Source organism: Macaca mulatta, chromosome 10 (assembly GCF_049350105.2).
Source record: "Macaca mulatta isolate MMU2019108-1 chromosome 10, T2T-MMU8v2.0, whole genome shotgun sequence".
Taxonomy (NCBI): Eukaryota; Metazoa; Chordata; class Mammalia; order Primates; family Cercopithecidae; genus Macaca; species Macaca mulatta.
This window is the reverse complement of record NC_133415.1, coordinates 99,763,668-99,781,898: the sequence shown is the minus strand read 5'-3', so window position 1 is coordinate 99,781,898 and position 18,231 is coordinate 99,763,668. Positions and strand designations below refer to the sequence as shown.

Here is an 18,231-nt window from a genome sequence, read left to right as displayed (position 1 = left end):
GTCATGAGGATCACCTGGAAACCACTGGTTCCTATTGTGGTTTGAGGGGCAGAGTTGAGCTCTCCTGCAATTTGAGGGGAAGGCTTCCTTCACATTCTCCCCACTCTCCCCACCTCACAATTACCTGAAATTGGAGACCAGCTTATTCTCTATGCAAGGGGAAGGAAGAGAGAACTCAGACAGCCTTCACGGAATCTGGGGGAGGAGAAAGACGTAGCTTCCCTTTCACGAAGGGAGGGAAGGGAAAGGAAGCAAAAGCATGGAATTCATTTACAAAAAAAAAAAAAAAATTCTTTCTTTGTTGCATTGTTGCAAAACCCTGATAGCCCGGCTACTTCAGAAGAGAGCCTGAAGGAGCGGGAAGAAAGGCATTCAAGCGCCCCCACCCTCTGGCCTCCTTGGCCTGCTGCTGCCTGCGGCTTGTGCCATTTGTTACCATTGTCACCACCCCTGTCCCTGGGGACTGGGAAGAAGTGGGGGAGCCTGAGAGATGACAGCTGGGGGGTGGGGGCAGGGGCAGCTTCAAAGGCTGGGAGGGATCAAAAGCAGATGGAGGGTCCCCAGCGGGTGGGCTGCTCACCTTTCCCCACCCCTGTGAGTGCACCAGCTACCTTGGCTGAGGACGGTGGCCCTGCCTGTTAGATGCAGAGGACAGATGGCCAGTCAGCCAAGGGGACTTTGGAGAGAGCCACTCCCAGCATCCTTCACGGGCTGAGAAATCAAAGCCTGCTGACTTCAATCACAGGCTTCTGAACAGACAGCAGCTGTGGCCCAAACCTGGACGTCTCTGGCAGCCTCCACCAGCCTCATTCAATTTCCATTCAAAATACCTCTGTGAATCACAAACCAGCTTGGCTTCCCCATTTCAGGGGGTAGTTGCTCACACCAAAAGCTCAGGATCACTCTTACTTCTCCCTCTCCTCCAATCCATCTCCAGGCCTTATAAAGTTCACCTCCACGGCCATCACCCAGGTCCAAGCCACCACCCTCACTGCCCAGGAAGACCACCGCAGTCCCCCTGCCCACCTCCCTGGGGCCACCATGGCCTCCCTCCAGTTTGTTCTCCGTGCAGCGAAAGACAGCATAAATGTGAACCTGCCCCCTCACCTCATCCTTGCTTATAACCTCCGACGGCTTTCCATTGCTCTTAAGATGAAGCGAAGACTTCGGAACATAGCCTTGATCTGGCTTCTCCTCACCCAATGTCTGATCCCAGCACACTGGCCTTTCTTTTGCTCCACGCTCCCTCTTGCCACAGGGCCTTTGCACATGCTGTTCCCGTTGCCTGGAACTCCCGTCCCTTCTGCTCACCCTGCAGAGGCCTCAGTTCCGGCAGGACTTCCCCAGGCTCTCCCTGAGTGAGTGATTTCCCTCCTGCAGCTTCCACAGGCCCATGGCCCTCTCTCACACACACCAGTCACTGGAACAGTTTTTACAGATGTTTGTGAGTTATTTAATTTCCCTAGGTCTCCCCATGACTCTCAGTCCACGTGGCTTGGCTGGGACTGACCCTACTAACAAGCTCGGAGCCTGGCAATTAGCATCTCCCATTCCTCAGTCTATAGTGATTGGCTCCAGGATGGTGGTCACGTGAGCCACCTGGGGCCAATGGGAGGCCCAAGATGAACTGCTGGAGAAGAGACGCTCTCTCCTGCTGCACACAAGTCCTGGAAGATGTCTACCTGGAGCCGTGGGCAGCCCCTTGCCTGCGAGACTGCAGACTGCCTTTGTGTTTTAATACAGGTGTATCACGCCCTAGGTGTTCAGTGTGAAAAATTAGAGTAGGAATCAGCTGTGGGTTCAGCCAGTGAAATTCAGCAGCTGTTGTCACTTCAACAACCTTGGGGAAGAACTCCACAAGCCACAAGGGTGTGATCACAAATCCCTCCTCCTGTCCACACCTCCATCCTCCTCTACCCTGTCTCCCTTAACATGGGGAAGGTGTCATTGAATAGAAGTTGTGGGACAGGGTTGCAATGCGTTGGGAACCATCTCCCCAGATAAATAATGCAAATTCAGTTTCTTTTGCAAAGGCTAGAAGGCAGATAAATGGATCAGGAACACAGGTGACACTAAAGCCATTCACTGATTCATTCATTGAGTCAGGCTGCCCATGATTTAGAATCACTGATGCTGTTTACGTAGCACACCAAAGAGCAAAGCTGCTACTCCTTCACTAATTGATTTCATCTTTCTTCCCCTTCTCCTGTTCTTTAAGGGCCTTCTTAGACCCAGGGACTGTCTCAGGCATTGAGGATACAGTGTCCAACCAGACAGACAAGTTCCTGCTCTCCTGAAGTTGGCATTTCAGGTGGGATTTGCCATCCAGACTTAGTGGGAATTCCTCAATGGGTGATCCCAACTAGTCCACCTGTGCCTCCTTCTGCTGAGATAAGAATTGCATGGCCCTTTCTCTCTTAAAATAAAATTTTGGTTGCCCAAATAACATCTAAAAACATTTGTAAATACATTTTAAAATTTCAGATAAGATTAGAGTCACATTGGGGCACTACCTCCCACCAGATGTATCCACAATTAATAGGATAAATAGCTTATAAACACAAACACCCACACATTCATTAAAATATACAGTATTGTTTTTACAAATGTGTTTTGTGAATGTGTTGTTGACCGCTATTGATCATGTACATCTTGTTCCAAGATGTTTTTTCACTCTAATAATAAAATACCTTGGTGTTCATTCCATGCCATGACAGAGATCTAGCTTATTCTTTCTCATTGCTGCATGGTGTCTGCAGGTATGTCTGTGTCACAGTTCACCTGTCCAGTCCTCAGGGGTCCCACGTTGTTGTTAGGATAATGAATTCCACAATGACTGGAGCAGGTCTTCTTGGGTGCACATACCTGGAGTTCTCTAGAAGTGATACCCCAAGGAAAGACTGCGGGCCCCCAGTTTAAAACCGTAAAACCCATTTGCATATCGCTCCTCAGAGTGGTGAATCCAATTTATACGCCCAGCGGAATGTCCCATGTCTTCATCCCTTGTGCTATTTTTACTCCCTGATTGGAAAGCTTTATCCAAAAATTCTCTTAGGGGCCAGGCACGGTGGCTCACGCCTGTAATCCTAGCACTTTGGGAGGCCGAGGCGGGTAGATCACGAGGTCAGGAGATCGAGACCACCCTGACTAACAAGGTGAAACCCCGTCTCTACTAAAAATACAAAAAATTAGCTGGGGGAGGTGGCGGGCGCCTGTTGTTCCAGCTACTGGGGAGGCTGAGGCAGGAGAATGGCGTGAACCCGGGAGGCGGAGCTTGCAGTGAGCCGAGATTGCGCCACTGCACTCCAGCCTGGGCAACAGAGCAAGGCTCCGTCTCAAAAAAACAAAACAAAACAAAACAAAAACTCCCTTAGGAAGACATAAACAGTTATTCTATTTTTATAGAGACAGGTCCTTGTTGTGTTGCCCAGCAAACTCCTGGTGTCTACCTCCTGGGCTCAAGCAATCCTCCTGCCTCAGCCTCCCGAGTAGCTAGGACTACAGGTGTGCACCATCACACCTGGCTAGTGTTTTCATTTTTATTTTTTTGTAAAGACAGGGATCTCACTTTGTTGCCCAGGCTGGTCTCCAACTCCTGGGTTCAAGTGATCCTCCTACTTCGGCCTCCCGAGGTGCTGGGATTTACAGGCGTGAGCCACTGCACTCAGCTTACATAAGCAATTGCATACGCAATATGCCTCTGCAGCAGCCTATTCACAGCACCATCCTTCAGCCAAGCAGACTGAGTCCTAGGGAGTCTTATGACAAAGGGAAACCAGCTTAAGACCTGAATCTCAGTTCCAGACTAAACTCTCTCACCTATGTTTGATGAATTCTCATTCACATAAGCTCGGCATAGAATAAAAAATAAAAACGGCTAATGGGAAAGCTTTCACTCTACTTCCTCCTGGGTTCAAGTGATTCTCCTGACTCAGCCTCCCGAGTAGCTAGGATGGCAGGTGCCCGCCACCACGCCCAGCTAATTTTTGTATTTTCAGTAGAGATGGGGTTTCCCCATGTTGGCCAGGCTGGTCTTGAATGCCTGACTTCAGGTGATCCACCCGCCTCAGCCTCCCAAAGTGCTGGGATTACAGGCATGAGCCACCGTGCCCAGCCTGCTTCCCTCATTCTTGATCGCCTGTAAAACATGGGCCCATCATTTGGTCAATCAATCCAATTTTGCTGTCCCTGGTATTTTTAAAAACTTTTTTCATTTTATTTTATTTTATGTATTTGATTTTTTAAGAGACGAGATTTCACTGTGTTGCCCAGGCTGGTCCTGACTCCTGGGCTCCAGCAATCCTCCTGCCTTGGCCTCCCAAAGTGCTGAGATTACAGGCATCAGCCACAGTGCCTGGCCTGCTTCCCTCATCCTTGATCGCATGTAAAACAAGGGCCATTATTTGGTCAATGAATCCAATTTTGCTGTCCCTAGTATTTTTTTTTTTTTTTTGAGATGCAGTCTCGCTCTGTTGCCCAGGCTGGAGTGCAGTGGCGTGATCTCTGCTCACTGCAAGCTCCGCCTCCTAGGTTCACGCCATTCTCCTGCCTCAGTTTCCCGAGTAGCTGGGACTACAGGCACCTGCCACCACGCCTGGCTAATTTTTTTGTATTTTTAGTAGAGACAGGGTTTCACTGTGTTAGCCAGGATGGTCTTGATCTCCTGACCTCGTGACCCACCGGCCTCGGCCTCCCAAAGTGCTGGGATTACAGGCATGAGCCACCGTGCCCGGCCACTGTCCCTAGTATTTTTAAAAACTATTTTATTTTATTTTATTTATTTTATTTTATTTTATGTATTTTATTTTTTAAGGGACTGGATTTCACTATGTTGCCTAGGCTGGTCCTGAACTCCTGGGCTCCAGCAATCCTCCTGCCTTGGCCACCCAAAGTGCTGGGATTACAGGCGTGAACCACTGCGCCCAGCCAAAACTTTTTATTTTGAGATAGTTTTAGATTCACAAAAAATTGCAAAACATAGTGCAGAAAGGTCCTGAGTACCCTTCAACCAATGTCTTCCACCCTGTGATTACATCTTACATAACCATAGTACAATGTCAAAGCCAGGAAACTGAGGTCGGTTCAGTGCGTGTGTAGCTCTGTGTCATTTTATCACATGTGCAGCTCTGTATAACCGCCGCTGCAATCTAGAGAACAATTCCATCACCACAAAGATGTCCCCCCACCCCAGACCCCCCCGACCCAAAACCCTTAACCCCTGGCAACCACTAATCTGTTCTCCATCTCTAAAATGTCATTTCGAAAATGTTATATAAATGGAATCACGCAGTATGCAACCTCTTGATACTGGTTTTTTAGAAAAACACATGATGCAAGTCCAGATGCCTGCATTTTACGATGCGTGTTCCAATATTCTCTAGGCCCACAAGAGGCAACCTTCAAAAAGGCACCCAATGTGCAGTGACAGGCTGGGATAGGACCACACACGTTCTGGTTGATTCCTGGTTGGGTTCAGCAGGGCCCTGGAGCAAAATGTAGAACTTTATAGAATATGTCTCATGCAGAGCCATTAAAAAGAAAAAAAGAAAAGCCAAACCAAACCCACACCCCAACCCACAACCACCAAAACAAGGCACAAAGCAAAACACCAAGGACTCTTACTGTAAGAGAAGAGTCCTTCCTGCCAAGGATGGCTGGAGAACACGAAGTGCTTGAGGCCACTGGGGGAGTCCTGGAGTCCTGGAGTCCTGGTATCCTACCAAGAGGCAGGCAAGAGATCCAGGGAGGAAAGAGAATCCTCAGGTTGCAGAGGCATTTTGCTTTCAGATACCACACCAGCAACATTGTTCTTCACTGTTCCTCTTCCTTTCCTTCACCCCAACCATAGCCCATTGCAATGACCTGGACCCATGTGAAACCATTTAAACTGTGGCGAACTGTGTTCTGAGTCTACAGAGCAAGGGCATTTTTATTGGGGGAAGGGAAACAGGCAGGAGAGAAATGTCGAAAAATGGGTAAGAGAAATTGAATATTGGAAACCAAATATGAGAATATCTTCACTTGGTCCAAATTATTATATGTGCCTCCATGAAGCTTGGACCACTATGAAAGTGAAAATAATAGTAGTTCATGTAGACTAAGCACTGTCTACGAGCCAGACATTGTTTTCAGTGCCCTTCATATTTGAGTCCCCTTAACCTTCCCAATAGCCCCTATGAGGTTGATAGAACTTTAATCCCATTTTACTGATAAGGAAAGTGAGGACAGAAATTGAAGACATTTGCCTAAAATCAATGGTAAGTAGCAGAGATGGACTGAGAGCCCTGTGCTTTGAATGTTCCACTCTTCTGCCATCTGCCATTGACAGCAGCAGATGTCTTAAAATTAATCTCTTCTAATGACAGATCTCCTCTAATTACATCATTACCCTGAAATTGAACGAGCCATGCAGTGATTCATAAGTTTTTTTTTTTTTTTTTTTTTGAGACGGAGTCTCACTCTGTCTTCCAGGCTGGAGTGCAGTGGCACGATCTCTGCTCAATGCAAGCTCCATCGCCTCCCAGGTTCACGCCATTCTCCTGCCTCAGCCTCCTGAGAAGCTGGGACTACAGGCGCCCACCACCACACCCAGCTAATTTTTTTGTATTTTTAGTAGAGACGGGGTTTCACTGTGTTAGCCAGGATGGTCTCGATCTCCTGACCTCGTGATCCATCCGCCTCGGCCTCCAAAGTGCTGGGATTACAGGCGTGAGCCACCGCGCCCGGCCGATTCATAAGTTTTTTAAAAAATGTTTTTATTCTTGTTTTGAGGTTGGCTTTTATTTTATACAATTTTTATGCAATTTCATATGAGTTTTATTTTTTCCTTCTCTTTTCGTCTGATGGCTTCATGGTGAAGGCTAGAAGTTTTATTTTTAATGAAAAATTTCAAACATATACAAAAGTAGACTGAACAGTGCAATGAACTGCTGTGCACCCATTACTTAGATTCAACAATGTTCACGATTTTTACCAAATGTGTCTCTTCACAGAATTTTGGTTTATTTACTTTTCTCTTTGCTGAAGTGTTTAAAACAAATTCACACTTGAAGTCTCTTCTCTCCACCACACTTCATTTAAAAATATGGACATTTTCTATGATCACACCTAACAAAATTAACACTCATTCCTTGTGCTGTCTTGAACACAGTCCACATTCAGTCTTTCCCAACTGTCTCAACACACCCTTGTAAGCGTGGATTGTAAGATACGAGATTTAAATAAAGTCTGCACAGTAGATTTGGTTATTGTATCGCCTACATTTATTTAATCTAGAATAGCCTTCCCCTCCTTTTTATACAGACTGTAGATGTGTTGGAGAAACTAGGTTAGTTGTCTTGTAGACTATCTCACGTTCTGTATTTGTCTGTCTGCCTCTTTATGGTGTTGTTAATGCATTTCTCTTTTCATTGTATTTCCCATAAATTAGCTTGAAATGTGATTAGGTTCAGAGTAATTTGGGGGAGGGTAGCAATGTTCTGGAATTGGTGCTGGGCTCTCACCACTGCATCTCATCAGGAGTCCCAGGTGTCTCCTTTCTAGTGACACCACGAGGGCCCTCGTGTACAGGTAGCACCTCCTGCTTCCTCCATTATAACTTTCCCATTAACCTCCGATCTGATGGTTTCATCCACTAACGTTCGTGGCCTGAATCAATTCTTTCATTAGGAGTTTAGAAACTTTAAAATATTTATTTGTAAAGAAGAGAGATATTCCAGAATATTCCAATAATGTTAATACATTTGTTCAGCATTTACATTCTTGGAAGTTGCTGTCAAAATTCTTTCCTCATTGCACACTCCCAACCAGACTGTGAGGTGGGCAGAGCCGGCAGGAAATTGATAGAGTGGTGACTAAGCAGCTACCTCAGGTGCCCGGGTGACTGAGTTCAAATCCTGGCTCTGCCACTTGCAAATGGTGTGGGATCGTCCTTGACTTGTCTGCTTCAATTTTCTCACTTGCCAGATGGGGATAAAAAGGGTCCCCACCTCCTAGGGTTGCTGTGGGGATAAATGACTTCCTACTTGTGTAGTTCTGAGGGCAGAATAGGATACAGAGTAAGTGCTCTTCTCCACCCCTAGAAGTGAAGAAACTGGGAGGCCACCAAATCCAGTAAGTTTCCTCAGGTCCCACAGCTAATGACAGGCAGAGCTGGAACAAGGCGCAGATCTCATTTCACCACATGACACTGTGCCAATGGACTGTTTTCCCACATTCCATGTTTCCTAATTATTTTGAAAATGATTGCAAATAATTAGGAAAACCACCTTTTGGCCGTAATGACTTGGAGTAATTAATACCCAAATGACCTAATATAACACTTAATCCAAAACCCTTCCCACCCTCCAATCTCACCTCCTGGAAGTTCTGTCCTGATAGCTTCTCCTGCAGGGACATTACCCTTTTTGCTATTATTTAAACCTAGTGAGTTGATTCCCACTTTATAGCTTTTGCACTGGCTGTTCCTTCTGCAACAAACCCTCTTCCACCTGTGGTGTTTTCTCAAATGTCACCTCTTCAGAGATTCCTTTCTTGATCATATTGTCAAACTCTTCCCACATCCCCGCAATCACCCCCTGCTTTCTATCCCACAACTGTGTTTTATTTGCCTTCTTAATTCTGATCACTATCTTAAAATATGCTGCATATTTCTCTGTTCACTTTCAGAGGCTGGGAGCTTTGTCTGTCTTGTCATTCCTGTGTCCTTAGCATCTAATAAAGTAATTGTAATCAGCACTAAACAGGCAATGAGTATCAGCAAAATGAATATTGAAAAATGACGCTGCAGCCTCATATACAAGGATCATGCACACACCACTTATCATAACAGTTTTTATATTTAATTCTTTTTACAAAAGAAAAAATGCACATGCTCGTGGTAAGAGTCAGAGCAACACATCAGGTGAAAAGATAAGTTCCCCATAGTCCCATTGATCTGTACTAATTATCATTCACGGTTTGAGTACACCGTGGTAGAGATTGTTAGGTGATTCCCCAATATTCTTTCTCTTCTCCCTTCTACGAAAAACAACTGATTCTTAGCAGGGCACTCAGCCACCCAGAATAAAGACTACATTTCCCAGGTTCCCTTGCAGTTAGGCTGTGGTCGTGTGACTAAGTACAGTCACTAGGGTGGAATCAAAAGTGATGCAAGTAACATGTAGGTTAGGTTCTTAAAGGAATGGGGTGGACCTTCCTCTTTTTCCCATTCCTATTGGATAGAATGTCATGTGATGGAGTCATCTTGGACAATGAGGAAAAGAGCAGCACCTTAAGGATGAGGAAACAAGATGAAAGGATTCTGGGCTGCTGATGACTTTGCAGAGCAGAGCTGCTGTATCATCTCAGACTCTCAGATGAGAGAGAAATAAACTCCTAGGTTATTTATGCCACTGTTATTTAAGCTCTTTGTTACACAGGGCCAAATCTACATCTGTCTGTATTTATCTACCACCCACTATCTCTTATCTCCTACCAGATCTTCTTCAGTGCATTTACTTGTGTGTGTATGTGTGTGTGTAGCAAATTTATATTATGGAGAATTCCAAAAACACTGCAAAAATACTCAGACTCATTAATGAGCTTCCCTAAACTCATTACACAGCCCCAGCACTCATGGCCAGTCCTGCCCCATTTCCACTTCATCTACTTCCCCCTGTCATAGTATTTTGAAGCAAATTCCGTAATATCATTTCATTTGTCAATATTTCCATGTAAGTCTCTCTCTAAAAAAAAGATCCTTTTTTTGAAAACATAGCCACAATATTCCTTAATATTAAGCCACAAAATTCCTTAATATCACCAAAACCAGATAATAGTTTAACAAAAACTCTGTTGTGTTTGATTTTACTTCCATTTAAAAATATACCCTGGACAGTTTTCGACATCAGTATACATGGAGCCGTCTGCTTCTTCTTCAACGTCTGCATAGTACTCCATTGAAATGATGTAGCAGAGTTTATTATTTAACCATCCCCCCACTGATGTACATCCAGGTTATTTACAGTTTGGGTTTTTTCCCCCTATTTTAATCAATGATGCAACGAACGTCTCTCTATCTCAGAAATTCTCAGCCTTGGCACTATTGAGGTTTTTGGGCTCGGTGATTCCTTGTTGTACAGGGAATTGCAGGCTGTTCAGCAGCATCCCTGGCCCCTCTACTCACCAGTTACCAGTAGCTGCCCTCTCCCCGAGTTGTAACAACTAAAAATGTCTCCAAACATTGCAAAATGTCCCCTGGGGTCAACGTCAACCCTGGTTGAGCACCTCTCCTCTATTTTTATATACATTTGAGCAGAAAACCCTAATTTCTATAGCAGCAGCCAGTAGTGAAATGGAAACAGAGAAATTTTCAAAATGGTGGCTATTTGAGAAAAAAATCAATTCACATTCGCTCTGGATTTTAGGACGTACTTTCACCGCGCTTCAATCGCGCTTAACTATGGAAATCTGAGAACTGATTCTTCACCAAGAACTGCAGTCGGTGTCTGCGAATGCAGCATATAAATCAAAGAGCCTTTGAGTTGATCTATTTTTTAACATTATGCCTCAGGTCAGAGGATCCGACGAAGAACATGAGATGCATTTTATAAAAGTAGCCTTAGAGATGGGAACATCATAAGTTTTATGGTCGAGCACACTTTTAATTATAGGATTATGTTTCAGGGAACATGTGTGACCTCTGCATGCCCCTTCACCCCCCTACATTTAATAGTAAATTGTATTACAATGATGTTTGTACACAAATGGAGGAGGGACTTCAGATTCTAAGTAAAGCCTAAACTCAACAGCCTGAAGCACATTCCCTTGGCCAGGTTTAACATCCAGCCAGAACCTGCTACAAAAAATTAAACGAACCACCAGAGAGTGCACTGTGGGGCTGAACCAAGCCAAGGGAATTAACTACTGAAATAGATTTGAGGCTCCTGAGTTGGCTTAGTTCAGCTTTAGCTTACAGTGCTGAAGTCTGAGATTTCTTGGGTAGTAAAACCAAAGCCATAGTAAAAACAAATAAAAAACAACAACAACAACAAACACACAGGTAAACAAACAAACAAAGAAAAAAAGAGGAGAAACAAAGAAGAAGACAGGGAAGAATGAAAGAAACAAGAGAAATCTATAAAAAAAAGTTATACAGCTAATCAAAGAGATTTAAGTCACTTATTCAGTCAACAAATACTACAGAGAACCTACTGTGTACCAGCATTGATTTAATTCCTGGCAATCGGCCGGGCACGGTGGTTCATGCCTGTAATCCCAGCACTTTGGGAGGCTGAGGCAGGAGAATGGTTTGAGCCTGGGACTGCGCCACTGCACTCCAGCCTGGGCGACTGAGTGGGACTTTGTCTCAAAAAAAAAAAAAAAAAAAAAAAAAAAAAAAAAAAAAAAAAAATCCTGGCAATCCAGTGGTGGAGGAAGACAGGTGGAGCCTCTGACTCCCAGAGCTAACACCCTGGTAGATTTTACCTTGGATCAAGGAATTCATTTTTGCTGGTAAAAAAAAAAAAAAAAAAATTCCCAGCTAGCAGTTCCTGTTAGCCGAAAACAGACAAGAAAGAGCCGTGTAGGTCAAATCATCACACCGACCAAGTGCTCATGCACTCAGCACCGTTAGCTGCTTTCCATACATTGGTTGATTTAATCCTTAAAATAACCCATGAGGTAAGTAATACCGTCCCCTCATTTTACAGAAGAGGAAACAGAGGTTCAGAAACGTTAACCTGAACAAGGACACAGAGCTACCCAGGTGACTGGCAGGAAAATATCTTTTAGCGAAGAGGTTCTTAGTGGGGTTGGGTGGGGGCGTGGGGAATGGGGGGCGCGATTTTGCTGCCCAGAGGACACCTGGCAATGTCTGGATATATTTCTGGTTATCACTAATGGGGAGGGTGCTATTGGCACCCGGTGGGTAGAAGTCAGGAGTGCTGCTAAAAATCCCATAACACACAGGACAGCCTCACAACAATTATCCAACCCAAAATGTCAAAAGTGCTGAGGATGAGAAACCTGTTTTAGAGGAATGATGTTCCGGGAGGTGGTGAAGTGGAGGGGAATGAGCTTTCCAAACCAACGTGTTTAAACAAGGAGGGGCAGTAGAGGGTGGCAGTTAAAAGATACAGCCACAACCCTTGGGCGTGAGTCCCAGCTCATCTGTACAATGGGGATAAGAAAGACGCCAACCTCAGAGAGTTGCTGTGAGGATGAAGTGAGAGGAAGGGCCTTGAAGAACACCTGGAGCACAGTAAGTGCCAGGTAAATGTTTGCCATTCTTGGGTTCATCTCACATAAGGCATGTCACAGAAAAATGTGCAGACATGCATGATCACAATTGCTAAGATGTCCAGTGGTGGTGGTTCAGGTGGGTTAACAATATCAGGGTCCTAGATGGGCACCTTTGCCTGTCTCTTGGCCTTCCCCTAGGGTCACAGGACATCAGAAGCCACATTTCTAAGAAACACAACTGACATGGCCCTACTCTGAGCAGGAAGGGAGAAAGTGGGAAAAGAGGCTCCACTCATGTGCCCCCTTCATTTTATCTCAGAGGAACATCTCCACCAGCATCTTCCAGCAGCCATCCCCCATATCTCATGCAGACCAATCACAAGGGGCTTGGTCTAACCACCCTTCATCTCCTTAGGCGAAGCCCATGGTCAGCCAGACAAGATCGAGCTTCTGTTGGCCTTCAAGGAGGCATGATGGCTGCTGTCTATGTCACCGCCAGGGGCTGTCCTGGAGGCCTCCAATACACAAGGTCAAGCCAATCATCCCGATGTGTGATGTAACTCTGCAAGCAGCAGCTGTCTCTCCAAGTGCCAATTGTCACGGTGAGTGCAGCACTGCTCTGCACCAGGAGCTGTGTGAGCTGCTTCACATAGCCTGGCTCCTGCTAACCTCTCCTGTTGCATCCCTTCCTACTCTACTTTCTGGTGATACCAGCATTTTACCTGGTATCCCTTAAAAGCAGCAAGCTCTTTGGTACCTTGGGGTCTGCTCACAGCAGTTCCCTCTGTCCTTAATGCTCATCCTTCCCCTTCACCCCACTTTAGGTTTCTGCATAAAAATCACAAAGTCACTGCTTCCAGGAAGCCTTCCCTGATACCACTACTGCTATCACCATCTTCCCTGGATTAATTTCCACTGCACTCTGAACTTGTGAATCGTGACATTTACTACCATTGGAATTAATAGCTGAGTATTTGGTTGTATAATGCTTCTCTTTTTCTTTAGACTCTAATCAGTAGCCATGAGCCACAGGTGGCTTGAAATGTGGCTAGTTTAAATTGAGATGTGGGCCAGGCGCAGTGGCTTGCGCTTGTAATCCCAACACTTTGGGAGGCCGAGGTGGGTGGATCACTTGAGGTCAGCAGTTCGAGACCAGCCTGACCAACATGGTGAAATCCCATCTCAACTACAAACAAAACAAAACAAAAATTAGCTGGATGTGGTGTTGTGTGCCCATAGTCCCAGCTACTCGGGTGTCTGAGGCACGAGAATTGCTTGAACCTTGGGAGGTGGAAGTTGCAGTGAACTGAGATTTCCTCACTGCACTCCAGCCTGGGTGACAGAGTAAGACTCTGTCCCCAAAACAAAAACAAACACAAACAAATAAAAAACAAATTGAGATGTGTCCAAACACACACCAGATCTCAAAGACTTGATACAAAAAAAGTAAAATAATGTATCAGTAATCTTAAAAGTATTGATAAGGTATTGAAATGATAATATTTTTTGACATCTTGGGCTAAATAAAATGTATTGTTTTACTTTTTTTTTTTTTGGAGACAGAGTCTTGCTCTATCACCCAGGCTGGAGTGCAGTGGCATGATATGATATCGACTCACTGCAAGGTCCACCTCCTGGGTTTACACCATTCTCCTGCCTCAACCTCTCAAGTAGCTGGGACTACAGGTACCCGCCACCACGCCCGGCTAATTTTTTTGTATTTTTAGTAGAGACAGGGTTTCACCATGTTAGCCAGGATGGTCTTGATCTCCTGACCTTGTGATCCGCCCACCTCAGCCTCCCAAAGTACTGGGATTACAGGCGTAAGCCACCATGCCAGGCCTGCTGTTTTACATATTTTTTAAACAAGGCTACTAGAAAATTTGAAATTACATACGTGGCTCACACAGGCAAAGCACGTTACATTTTTCTTGGACAGTGTTGCTGGAGACCTTAACACGCTCCATGAGAACAGAGGCTGTAGCTAGATTGTTCCTGCTCTATCCCTGTGCTTAGAACAGCGCCTGCCACAGAATATGTGACAAATAGTATTTTGCTGAATTAACAAATGAATGAATGGTATGCTGGGAATAGTGGCTCATCCCTGTAATCCCAGCGCTTTGGGAGGCGGAGGCGGCAGGATCACGTGAGCCCAGGAGCTCAAGGCTATGATGGCACCACTGCACTCCAGCCTGAGTAACAGAGGGAGCTCCTATCCCAAAAAAGAAAGAGAAAAAAGTCTGTAAGAGGTTGCCTCGTTCATATCCTGGTTGTTAAGAACAGTTTATACTCATGTTGCATTTTAAAGTTCTCAAAGAATCACGAGGTGCTACATTCATGGAATTTCAAGTCTTCACTTGCCAGTCCCAGCTGCTATGGGCACCAGCTTTCTCTCCAGACACTGGATTCCATGAACACAGCCAGCTCTGCTGCCCTCTTAGCTGACTCCACACCCCAAGAGAGAAGACAGGGCGTGAGCGAAGCATCCGCGGCCAGCCAGGTAGCCAGAACGTCCCACAAAAGTCAACAGACGTGGGCTCAGGAAGTTTGTCAACCTTGACCAGACCAACACATTCTAGAAAGGGCCACTCGTACGTGCAGGGAACAGCCCGGTGGACGGGAGCCAAGCCAGGCAAGGCTGTGCCAACCCCAGAGGAGTCAGGAGGCCAAGACTCAGAGTGTCTAGGAGGCTGAACAAGCCTGGGCCTGAACCAACCAGGTGGGGTCACCTGTCTCCAACCCACGCCAAGGCAAACAGTTCTGCACGCCGGGAAGAAGGCACACTTAGGTCAGACTCAGGAGCTACGAGGCGTGGGGCCCACCTGGCACCCGGTGGCCACTGCGGGGCTGGGACCTTCCAGCTGTCTCAGAGGCTTCCCTCCAACCCCCTACCTTTGCCCAAAGCTGTGGGTGTATCTGTGCTCTGGGGTGCCTGGTGATTCTGGCAGTCTGCCTGGGCCTGAAGCTCTAATTTGGGAACACTGCTGGTGGGCAGACATGGAGAGAAGGGATTAAGGATTTGAAGGCCCAGAAAAAAAACAAATTTGACTATTTAAAGCCCTTTTTACACTGGGCTGTAGTTGCTCAGCAGCACGCTGGCTGTGGGTCTGAACCCCAGCCTGGGCAATTGTATTCCTGTATGACCTTGAGCAGTAGGATCAATGGCTCATGCTTAGGGTTCACCAAGGCTAGGCTCAGTTCTAACTACTGGATACAGAGCACCTAATTACAAGAGCCAATGCTGGTACCACACTCCTGTGATGCAGGCAGTAAGTCTCAGAGGCTGATTCGAACCCTGGCAGTTCCACCATCTGTTCACAAGTTACATGAATTGGAATCCAAAGTTGGGCGTCTAGTGGCACAACTCCTCTCATTTATCTAGCGCTTCCTAAGCTCCAGGCCCTTACTGCCCTGAATGCATTACTCACTGACTGTCCCTCACTGAATCCTCACCAGAGGACTCAGTGTATTATCCCCTAAATTCAAACTCATGCAGCTTGGCTCCCACAAAATTGCAGCAGACGCCGGGGCACACAGACTCTAGAGCTGTACGGCCCAGCTGGAGTGCCAGCTACACAGCTTGATGATAGCTGTGACCTTGGGCAAGTAACTTAACCTTTCTAGCTCTCAGTTTCCTCATCTGTAAAACAGGAATCCTAACAGTACACACCAATGGGGTTGTTCTGAGGGCATTGCATGAGTTTTGAAAGCATTTAGCAGAGTGTCTGGCAAACAGGAAGTGTTAAAATCAGAGCCTATTATCTGCCATGCCTGGGATACCTGCGTCACAGGACACAGGTGACAAGTAGAGGGTCATGCCAGGGAGGGGTTGGAGACAAAGCCTGAAATGTTGCCTTTCAACCTCCCAGGATCCTCCCATGTTGCAGACGCGTGCATCCCTTCAATAGCTGCCTGCGGACCTCTGTGTGCCAGGTGCTACTCGGGTCTCTTTGTCACACCCCAGTGACTGCCTCCAACAGCCTGCCAAGACGCCTCCCAGCCTCCACTGCCCACCTCCTCCAAATCTGTTCTCCACACTCCTGGAGTGAGATTTTTAAACATACATCTGACCTTGTCATGCCCCCCACTAAAACCTCTTTAATGGCTCCCCACTGCGCTTGGGTTAAATTCCAAACTTTCGCAGGGACTAAAAACAGTGGCTTTCAAATTCTTCAACCAAGACTCACAGTAAGAAACCCATTTTGCAATGCAGTGCAGTGTACACCTTTATAAAACTTCAAATAAAAGTTGCAAAAACCACATTGACCTCACGTGTAACACACTCTGGTATTTTTGATTCTTTTTTTTTTTTTCTGCGATGCTGGCTGTGGCTCACCAAATTGATTTCATAACCCGCTGATGTGTTAAGATCTGCAGTCTGAGCCACAATGGCTCAAGAGCTCTAAGACCAAGGACCTGCAGCTGCGGGCCTCATTGCTCTCTGTCTCCTCCTGGCAGCCCATGTTCCCATCATGCTGAATATCTGCACCCTAGTCCCTCTTGCCACTGGGCCTTTGCATGTGCAGCTCCCTCTGCCTAGAGCACTTTTCCTGCTTGTTCGCGTGGCTTAGCCAAAGGCTACCTCCTCAGGGAGGCCACCTGCTTGTCCTCACCACCACCCCCGGTCCACTTTCAGGTGTTCTTTGCACATTAGAACCACCTTGGGAGGTGTTTTTTGGTTAAATACCAATGCTCAGGCTCCACTTCAGACCAGATGAATCAGACATTTCTGGGGATAAGGTCTGGACATTGTCATTAAAAAACAATCCAGTGAGCATGGAAGACCCCTAGGTCTTGCACATGACCCTGTTTTATTTCCTCCAGAGCACTGAGACCATCTAAAGTTAGCTAATGTATTTATTTGTGTTTGATTGTCCTAGAATCTCAGCTGATGAGGGCAGGGACCTTGTCGATTCTGTCTGCTGCTGTGTCCCCAGGGCTTGGCATGGTGCCTGGCACACAGTAGCTACTCAGTACATTTCTTTTTTGACGACTGACTGATGTGAACATCTGCTCTACAGCAGGCTCTAGGTTGGGTTCTGGGGAAACAGACAGACCCAACTTTTGCCTGCAGGAGGGATGAGAGTGGATGCTGACTGGATGAGGGTTCCCTAGGAGCAGACACTGAGACAAGGATTCTAGGGCAAGCAGTTTATTTGGGAGATGATCCTGAGAAACACCAGTAGGGGACTGGGGAGTGAGTGATAAGAGAAAGAGGAGCCGATACAGGGTGTGTCATGGAGCAAGTTACCACCATGGGCAATTGGGGCTTAGTCCTGCTGGGGCACTGTGTGAGCCAGTGTAGAAAATGCCACTCGCTGTCATCCCACGGGGTGAAGGGGTACAGTGAGGGAGCAGTGGTATTTATACTCCCACTCCTGTGAGGCACTGGCTGAAGGCTGATGCCAGGGAACAGAGGCATTCACTCTCTGGTGCTTTGGACTTGCCATGCAGGCAGGCAAAGCGAACTCTCTGGTGGCGAGAGAAGGCCCTTGGGTAAAGATGTGCAGGTGTTGGCAGCTAGAAACCCACAGTCCAGCTGTGCACTGAAGCAGTAAGAGTGGCAATGTGGGCAAGGCCCTGAAAGCGTCTGCTTCAGGCACGTCAAGGGGAAATCGGACTTTGCCATTATGTGGTAGGATGCAATGAGGCAGTCAAGGCAGTGAGGAGCCCAGAGGAAGTCCTCACCCACTCTGTCTGAAGGAATCAGGGGAGGCTTCATGGAAGAGGTGACATGTGATCTCACTGTGGAAGATGTACCACATTTTGTCAGGGATTAAGTAGACTAAGGAAAAAGTATCTTAGATTTCTTTATGCCCCTCTTTCTCCAGGGCTGAGGCAGGCACCTGGGCCGACTTTGAGTGGCCCAATCTTTTTTAAAAAAACTTTTAATTGACACATAATTGTATCTATAGGATACAGTGTGATATTTTAATACAGGTATACAATGTATCGGGGTAATTAGCATACCTATCACCTCAAACATTTATCATTTCTTTGTGTTGGGAA

The 18,231-nt window shown here is 46.3% G+C and overlaps 1 protein-coding gene across 3 annotated transcripts in view; it reads right to left on the bottom strand.

Moving 5' to 3' along the window:
• EYA2 (EYA transcriptional coactivator and phosphatase 2) overlaps positions 1 to 18,231 on the bottom strand; it is a 299,580-nt gene that overhangs the window by 212,507 nt on the left and 68,842 nt on the right. The window contains exon 1 of one of the 3 annotated variants that reach the window (XM_077951904.1): positions 1,108 to 1,570. The exons of the other annotated variants lie outside the window; for them this stretch is intronic. Within the exon in view, the coding sequence (XP_077808030.1) occupies positions 1,108 to 1,112 (5 nt within the window). The 5' untranslated portion in view covers positions 1,113 to 1,570. Of the gene's footprint in view, positions 1 to 1,107; positions 1,571 to 18,231 lie in introns of those variants that run through there. 3 annotated transcript variants of the gene reach the window in all.